Raw genomic sequence first — 9,537 nt, forward strand, 5'->3', positions numbered from 1 at the left:
AAAAGAATATATATATATATTCATATATATATATATCTGAATCGCTGTGCTGTATACCTGAAACTTACATGATATTGTAAATTAACTATACTTTGATTAAAAAAATTTTTTTAAATAAGTAAAAATAAAAATAACTATTTTACAATAAATAAATAGATAATAAAAATACATTAAAAGGTATACAGACGGGCACATATTTTGCCTTTTGCCTCAGGCTCCAAAATGGCTAGGCATAGCACTATTAGATCCTGTTTCTATTTAAAATGTTGATATCTTGTTTGTCACAGGTTTTTGCATTAATTTTTCATTTTAAAAATCTTTTATTAAAATATTTATCTTAATTACTTAATTTTTTGGTGCCTGCTTAAGTTTTGCACCAAAGGCAAGTGACTCATTTTCCTCAGACTAGTCTCCGTCCTGTGAGGGACACAGACAATAAACATTAAATATAAAACACTGGTAAGTGATATAGCAAATCAGAAAGTGGGCAGTACTGGGAAAAGAGAATAAGTAGAGCAGGGCAAGGAAATTGGGAAGATAAAAGAGGGAGTAGTTTTCAGTTTTAAATAGAATAGTCCGGATACAAATCTAAGAAAATTAACAATTCCTTAATGTCAACTAATATCTAGTCCATATACAAATTTCGCCAATTGTCCAACTGTCCTCAGAATGTTTTTTCAATCTAGAATTCAATCAAGGATAACATCTTGCATTTGGTTGTTACGTCTTTTTTTTTTTTTAATTGAAGTATAGTTGATTTACAATTTGTGTTAGTTTCAGGTATACAGCAAAGTGATTCAGTTATTTTCTTTCAGATTATATTCCATTAGAGGTTATTATAAGACACTGAATATAATTCCCTGTGCTATATAGTAAATCCTTGTTGCTTATTTATCTTATGTATACTAATATGTATCTATTAATCCCGTACTCCTAATTTGTCCTTCCTCTCTCCCTCTCCCCTTTATCACAACTTTTAAAAAGCTTAATTTGGAAGAGTTTTCCAGACCTGCTTTTTTTTCTCTTCATGGCACTTTTTAAAGAGACTGGACCAATTGTTTAACAGGCTGTTCTGCATTCTGAATTTACCTTATTAACTCCTAAGGTGTCATTTAACTTATTTCTCCAATCCTTCTCTCTCCTGTAAAGAGTTGACTTTATAGCCCTCAATTGACATGTGTTAATCAACTGGGGTAAGAACACTTCATAATACCCTGTATTACATATTACTTCACATTTGGGCATACATAATGCTCTACTTCCAAATATTTGTATATTTAATAATTATTAAAGGGATAATAGAACAGACTATAAGGGACAAGAAAATGGAACCTGTTATAAAGTTATTTGAATAATTAAAGTGTGAGGTGATAGTGGCTCAGACTAACATGCTAACAATATAGGTGATGGGAAGTGGTCAGATTTTGTATATAATTTGAAGCTAGAGTCCAAGAAGTGAAGTTTGAGTAAGGTGTGAAGTATGACTTCAAGGTGTTTGGCCTCAGATATCGAAAGGATGGATTTGCCATCAACTGAGATGGGTAAGGTCATGGTTAGTACGGGTTTGGGCTGGGGGGAGAACTGTAGTTCAGTTTCAGACATACTGAGTTTCAGCTGTCTATTGATTATCCAAGCGGAGATTTCAAGTAGGCAGCTGAAAATATCAATCTGGAGTTTGGGAAAGAGGGCTGGGATTGGGATATAAATGTGAGAATACTTAGCATAAAGTTGGTATTTAAAGCTACTAGACTGGATGAGATCACAATGAGTGCAAACAGAGAAGAGAACAAAGAGCTGACCCCTGAAATTCCCCAATATCAAGAGATCAGGAAGAAGAAAACGACACAGAAAAGAAGACTGAGAATGAATAACAAGGAATGTAGAAGGAAAACCAAGATAATGTGTATGCTAAAAGCCAAGTGAAGGAATTATGTCAAGGAAGACAGAGTGATCAACAGTGTCAACTATTGTGCACACACAGATCAAGCATATGTGGAATAAGAATTAAGCAATAAATTTAGTAATGTAAAGGTGAATTTAACGGAGCAGTTTTGGTGGAACAGTGGAGTGAAAGCTTGACTGGAGTTGATTTAAAGTGAAAATGAGAAGAAGGTATTGGGGGTTTGAGAAGGTATGAAATAGTTATCTAGAATAGTGGAAGAGTGAATGAGTGAGTGGGAGATAGTCTTACTGCCTACTAGCAAAAAGTTCCACTTGAGATTCATGGTCATTAATTTAAAATGAGAATAGTCCTATGCTGGTGTATTTTTCTCCAGCCATGTTCCACTGTAGGTATACGTGAAGAATAGGTGAAGAAGATTAAGCAGGGTTTTTGTTTTGTCAAGGAGTACAATGAAATGAGAGGGCAAGGAGTCAGAAGTATGTGCAAGAGAGTGATCAAGAATGCTCCGTGAGTTTGCAGGGCAGAAATAGAGACACAGATGTAGAGAACAAACGTATGGACACCAAGTGGGGAAAGTGGCAGGGGGGTGGGGGTGGTGGTGTGATGAATTGGGTGATTGGGATTGACATGTATACACTAATATGTATAAAATGGATAACTAATAAGAACCTGCTGTATAAAAAAATAAATAAAATTCAAAAATTCCAAAAAAAAACCAAAAACAGTGCTCCATGATATTTAAGCCAGCCATGGAAGGCATCCCGAGAAGAGGAATAAACAAACAAACAAACAAAAAAAGGTGATAGGATCAATGCATTGGAGGTCCCAGTATAATTGGGGTCCTTAGAGATACGAGAACTGTAATCAAGTACTGGGATACACAAAGTTGGGTTCACAGTGGAGTTGGTATCTAATACTTTATATAATCCATATTTTTGCTTTATCAAAACTTTTCAAAACCAATGATAAGCAGGTTTTTCTCATATTTTAGTGTAAAAAGATTTTCTTACCTCTGATGAGGAAGGTCGACTTGGACTGAGGGACATATTCACCAACGTCTGAATGGGGTAATTTTGTAGGGTTTTTTTAATCTTTCTTCATTGAAGTAGTATTTAATAAAGGTTATAACAGATTTTTGGCTTGTTTAAGATAGCATTCCACTCATTTCTGGTCTTTGATTCATTCAAAAAATAAACAGAAAAACACAAAAGGCTTTAGACTCAAAATGAAAACTTGATAAGTATACAATCTTATCATCATAATTCAAAAAGATATACTACTAGTAAGTAGGGCTGGTAACTGCAATGAAATGAACATATATCCCATACAACTAAGTAAAGTGGTAAATTATAATAGACTTGTGACTAGAACATTTTTTACTATTCTAAACAATTCATTTTCTCTTGGTCAAAAATTAAGGTTAAATATATATAGTATTTTACACAAAGTAGAAATATACTTTTGGAAGTAGAAAGACTAAACTTATACAAATGGCTGTAGAATGATGAAAATTGTTTTATCCTTTGCATTTCTTCCTGGCCTTGGATACTTCAATAATAATAAATGTGAACAATTATTCCAGATGAAAATATCAGTCTTTAAGTATATCAGGTTTGTGTACCTATGTTTGTGTATTATTTCTTGTGTTTTTCCTCAGAAAATGTATGACAGTTTACAAGAATACACAATAAAATTCAAAGTATATAAATGTATAATAAAAGTTAAAAAATAAGGTAGCAGAATTACTACTCTAAAAAAGAATTATCAAAGTGGGACAATCCTTAGGGATATACTATAATACCAATAGTAGAGAAGTTTTTTCAAGATTCCAAAGCTTTGTTTTATATTAAGATAGTGATTTAAATCTGACAAAACTTAAAATTCAAGCTGAGGGTGCCTGGAGGATAGGAATGGAACGGAGAAAAAAAAGAAAATTGTCTGGCTATCTTTAAAAATGAGATCACATGAGGCTGCAGGCAAGCCTCCTCAGATCAAAGGCCTGACTGAGGGCTTTAATTAAAAAATTTCTTAAACCCAGGGAGGATCCCCAAAAGTGTTGTAAATAGCATAACAAAATGGGAAGCCACTGGTCTAAGCTAACCGTACCTGCTAGAAATTTTGGGGGAGGCGTTCTCCCCTAAGCTAAATGAGGAAAGTAAAACATTCCAACATAGGTTAAAAGGTATATCGGTCCTTCAGTATCATTGAGGTAGCCACCCAATTATTTAAAAAAAGAAAAAAAAAAACCCAAAACTGCCCTTGTTTTACAAATCTGGTCTCTACAGGATCAGAGGTATGGCTCCAAAAATAATCCAAAGCCCACCAATCCTTTTATCACTTCCAAAAGCTTCCCTATTTATCTTAAGAGACTTGTAAGTGTTAAAGGAGAAACAGAGTCATACTAGGAGGAACTTGCCTGTGCCTTTGAGATGCAAATATCCTACCTGGTTTTCTCCAGGAACCCTTATCTCTGCCATCTTTTTAAAATGCAGATTTTGAAAAAGGGGGTAAATTGGAACTTGTCAAGGACAAATAAAAATCTTAAGCATCTTTTCCATAAATATTATTAACAAGGGTTTAGCCATCTAGACAAGTGAGCTTGATTTGTTACATCGGCCAGAAACCCAATTTTAATCCAACCTCTTTTGCAGACCGATGGGTTTTACATTGCTGTACCTGGCTCATGGCTGAAATTCTGGAATGGGAACAATGAGGCCTCTGTGTTTGTTTGTGTGTTTGTATGTATCTATGTGTGTCGTAGATGTATGGTATTGCCGAAAAGTAATTAGTAAAAGAGCTCTATTTCATTGACTTAAAGGAAATTACCGCTTATATACTCAGAAATAGAAAATAATCTGGCCAGAATGAATTTCACCTGGTGGCGCAGTGGTTATGAATCCGTCTGCCAATGCAGGGGACACGAGTTTGAGCCCTGGTCTGGGAAGATACCACATGCAGAGGAGCAACTAAGCCTGTGCGCCGCAACTACTGAGCCTGCGCTCTAGAGCCCACGAGCCACAACTACTGAGCCCACGTGCCACAAGTACTGAAGCCTGCGTGCCTAGAGCCCATGCTCTGCAACAAGAAAAGCCACCGCGATGAGAAGCCCGTGCATTGCAACAAAGAGTAGCCCCAGTAGTACTGGAAAATATTCAGTACTAAACTGATATCTGGTATTGAAGGTGGCTTAAGCTTGTTGGCTTGATTAATATAGACACGTCTTTAGAATCATCAATGTTAAGTATAATATTGTACAATATTTCTGTTGTACTTAGGTTTACTAGACTCTATTATATCTATTGCAAATTTGTCAGTAAGAAAAGTAACCCAATGTGGAAAAATTTTTAAGCAAAGTTAGATATGTGTCTTCAGTAAAAGAAGGTGTGAGGATGAAAAAATACTGAAGAGTTATGCATGATCAGGATTTTCTAAGATTGGATTGAATTTAGGTGGGTAAATGGATTTTGTTGGGAGTAAGCTAAGGTAAGACTTGGATTTGGTTTCTCTTTCCGTTAAAAAAACAAGGTTTTCTTTTCCTTTTTTTTTTTTTAAATTATTTATTTATTTATTTATTTGGGGTTGCATTGGGTCTTCATTGCTGCACGTGGGCTTTCTCTAGTTGCATTGAGCCGGGGCTACTTTTTGTTGTGGTGCATGGGCTTCTCTTGCTGCGGAGCATGGACTCTAGGCACACGGGCTCAGTAGTTGTGGCCTAGATGCTCCGCGGCATGTGGGATCTTCCCAGACCAGGGAATTGGACCCATGTCCCCTGCGTTGGCAGGCGGATTCTCAACAACTGAGCCACCAGGGAAGTCCCGAGAACAAGGTTTTCTTGGAATACTGTTTTTTCTTATAAATTTATTTATTTTATGTATTTATTTTTGGCTGCATTGGGTCTTCCTTGCTGCACGCGGGCTTTCTCTAGTTGCAGCGAGTGGGGGCTAGTCTTTGTTGCGGTGCACGGGCTTCTCATTGCGGTGGCTTCTCTTATTGTGGAGCATGGGCTCTGGGCGTGCGGGCTTTAGTAGTTGCGGTGTGTGGACTCAGTAGTTGTGGCTCGCGGGCTCTAGAGCGCAGGCTCGGTAGTAGTTGTGGTGCATGAGCTTAGTTGCTCCACGGCATGTGGGATCTTCCCGGACCAGGGCTCAAACTCGTGTCCCCTGCATTGGCAGACAGATTCTTAACCACTGTGCCACCAGGGAAGTCCCTGGAATGCCCGTTTCTGATAACATATTGTGTGAGTTTCTTTGCTTTTAAGTGATCTGTGTTTGCTTTTGAGATCTCTTGTAACTTTGGTTAACAAATAAGTATTGTCTCACAGTGACCAATGACCTTATTTGATTAAGTGTTGAAACTTTTTGAGAAACTTCCCAAATATCAAATTTTTTTTTTTTTTAAACTTTGGGTTTTATTTATTTATTTGTTTTATTTATGGCTGTGTTGGGTCTTCGTTTCTGTGCGAGGGCTTTCTCTAGTTGCGGCAAGTGGGGGCCACTCTTCATCGCGGTGCACGGGCCTCTCATTATCGCGGCCTCTCTTGTTGCAGAGCACAGGCTCCAGACGCGCAGGCTCAGTAGTTGTGGCTCACGGGCCTAGTTGCTCCGCGGCATGTGGGATCTTCCCAGACCAGGGCTCGAACCTGTGTCCCCTGCATTGGCAGGCAGATTCTCAACCACTGCGCTACCAGGGAAGCCCCCAAATATCAAATTTTAATCAAAGTTCTTTTGAATTTCAGCTAACTTTGGGATGCTTTGGAGGGCCCCTGAGGCATCTCAGAGAGAAATATTAAACCAGTATTATTTGGTATGTTAAATTACATAGAGAGCATTTTCACACAAGCGATTAACCTACTTCAGATATACTGTATAGATGAATGTTATTAACATAGACATTCTAAAAATTATATAGTTTCTGGAATTTGGATATGTCCTGGTATTATGCTATAGTTCTAGTTGTCATCTTAAAATGTTGTCTGTCACTTCTTTATGGATTACACTGTAATAAGATGTTTAACCATGCCTTTTAAGTCTTGTCATTTATAGATAGTTATCATTGTACTCTGATGCTGTTACAAAAGTACTTCCTCTTCAAGAAGACTGGGTCATTTGTAGAGATGTGGATGAATCTAGAGACTGTCATACAGAGTGAAGTAAGTCAGAAAGAGAAAAACAAATACCGTATATTAACGCATATATGTGGAACCTAGAAAAATGGTACAGATGAACCGGTTTGCAGGGCAGAAATTGAGACACAGAAGTAGAGGACAAACGTATGGACACCAAGGGGGAAAAGCGGCGGGTGGTGGTGGTGGTGGTGTGATGAACTGGGACATTGGGGTTGACATGTATACACTGATGTGTATAAAATGGATGACTAATAAGAACCTGCTGTATAAAAAAATAAATAAAATAAAATTCAAAAAAAAAAGAAGATTCATAGGAAGGCTACAGAAGCAGTTACAACAGTCCCACATAAGATGACTATGCAAGAATTCCAGCCCATACCAACTCAAAACAAGAAGCTGTCCTGCCCCTGGGATCTCTAGATCAGGCATCCAGAGATTTTCACTCCCTGACAGGCAGGGTTGACGCCCCTACTCAGCCCTGAAGCAGCTACAGAAGACAGACCATCACCCCTCTGCTTCCCATAAGATTATGGGAGTAAAATCTCTGAGCGGGGAATGAGACAGGAAGGGGGCAGGGCACAACCTTTAAAAGAATGACATAGCTGGAGGACACGACATAAACTCATTAGAACCAAATAGGTCCAAGATGGTGGATGAGGTGACTTCCACTGTAACACATCAGCAAGCTCAATGACACACCCACAGGTGCCATGACAGTTCCTAGGCTGACCATAAAAGTCAGAAAGTGGGCCATGGCCCAATTCCTGGAAATCCTCCCCCCTCCCCCCAAACAGCTAGAATACTCCTCCCACTCATTAGCCTACGAAATTACCCACCCCTATAAAAACTGACAACCCCCTTACCCTGGTGCCTTTCACCTTCTGAGATGGCCCACACTGTCTATGGAGTGTGTATCTTCCTGAATAAACCTTCTTTCTCTTAAAAAAAAAAGAAAAAGATTCCAAAGCTTTGCTTTATGTTAAGATGGTGATTTAAATCTGACAGAACTTAAAATTCCTGTGATCTAGTACTGATTACATCTCTATGAAATCCTATCAGACTCCACTAATTGTTCTAATGGTATCAAAATTAAAAGATTATATTCTGGGACACACAATCTTTCAAATCAAATTATTTCCACATATTACTTCCTATATAAATTTTTTACAACAATTAAAACAGAATGTGATTTGTCATTTTAACCATCTCAAACGCTATTTTAAATACATTAGTGCTTTAAGGAAACATTAATATATTTCTATTTCTGTATCTATCCAAAGGCTCTTTCTGACATTGTACTACTATTAGTCTCAATTATGAACCTAACAAAGCACAACTCAACTTCTTTATTAGATAAGAATTAATGGTAATAATCTATATTAAACACAATATACTGGCATTCATTAACTAGTATGCCAATTGGGAGACTACAACTTTCAATTTTTCTGGATGCATTAAAAACTTGATATTCTAACTCAGAACAAATTTTTAATTAAGCAAACTCAAGATAGAGCAATCAAGACTGCTTTACTATTATCTTAAGTTAAACTGCCCCCCTATACTATTCCTTCTAAAGGAACAGCAAACAAGCCGTGTTTTGAGCTACAATTCCCTTTGTCATTACTGACTGGATCAGTACTAAAGACCAAATCCTGGCTGGCCAGAGACAAAGTGGCCTGGCATGAAAAGACGAGCCCCTAGGAATTAGAATTGGGAGAAGATCTCAAGATTCAAGTATGTAGTTCGTAGATACTGAAGCAAAATGAATGTATAAAGGGAAGTCATGAAGCAGTATCATATCCATGAAGCAAGCCCATGTTATGAGAAAGCTGTAATTATTTGTAAACCACAATAGAAAAAGAGATCAAGACTAGAGAGAATGACTGATTGAACCAGTAGTGAGATGCCAGCTGAGGAGATACATAGGTGATTCATGTTTATAGCTAAGCACTAGAGAGAAGAGTCAAAATTTGCTTGCTGTTGAGGTCCCTAACCTTACATCTACTCCTATTGGGGTCCGACGATGGGGAAGCGGGCTGCGGATGGGCCGCCCGTTGGACAAACTCGGGTCACTTAGGGATGCGTCTCTAAGGGGACAGGGTGCCAGTGACTCAAGCCCGTATTTCTAGCTCCTACGCCTCGGTAAGGCTCTCCCCTTCCCTGCCCTCAACCTCTGCCGCCAACTCCGTCAGGAAAACAGGAACCGCCTCGTCGTCCCGCCACCAGGCCTTTTACAAAGTCCCTCAATATCTGACTTCTCTCACCGGTCCCCTCGGGTCTTGGAGGATAACGACAAGCTCTTTCCTTACCTCTCTCAAATCGGCCTTTCCGGAGAGGGAGAGCGGAGAGGATGGGTGTCTGGTCGCGTTAGCATCCCGCCGCTGCCGCGCCCACCGATCCGCTCCGCCCCTTCTCGCTCCCAGCTCTCCCCTCACCCCCCTGAGGCTCGGGCTCCCGCATGGGTGAGGAGCTAAAACAGAAGGCGGAGGAGGGCGCGCATGCGCGCCGC

The 9,537-nt window shown here is 38.8% G+C and overlaps 1 protein-coding gene across 11 annotated transcripts in view; it reads right to left on the reverse strand.

Moving 5' to 3' along the window:
* Positions 1 to 9,521, reverse strand: part of SPATA1 (spermatogenesis associated 1) — a 52,509-nt gene extending 42,988 nt beyond the window's left edge. For 9 of the 11 annotated variants that reach the window (XR_014249334.1, XR_014249335.1, XR_014249336.1 and 6 more), the window contains exons 1-2: positions 9,338 to 9,521; positions 2,914 to 3,075 (exon numbers count right to left, since the gene is read on the reverse strand). Coding sequence is in view for 3 of the 11 variants with exons in the window: in XM_082408661.1 (XP_082264787.1) it covers positions 2,914 to 2,949 (36 nt within the window). In the remaining 8 variants the exon portion in view is untranslated. Of the gene's footprint in view, positions 1 to 2,913; positions 3,076 to 9,292 lie in introns of all 11 variants that reach the window. The other 2 variants (XR_014249333.1, XR_014249340.1) reach the window with 2 other exon arrangements.
* Positions 9,522 to 9,537: the final 16 nt, after the last annotated feature.

The sequence above is a fragment of the Balaenoptera borealis genome (assembly GCF_965194805.1).
Source record: "Balaenoptera borealis genome assembly, chromosome: 1".
NCBI lineage: Eukaryota > Metazoa > Chordata > Mammalia > Artiodactyla > Balaenopteridae > Balaenoptera > Balaenoptera borealis.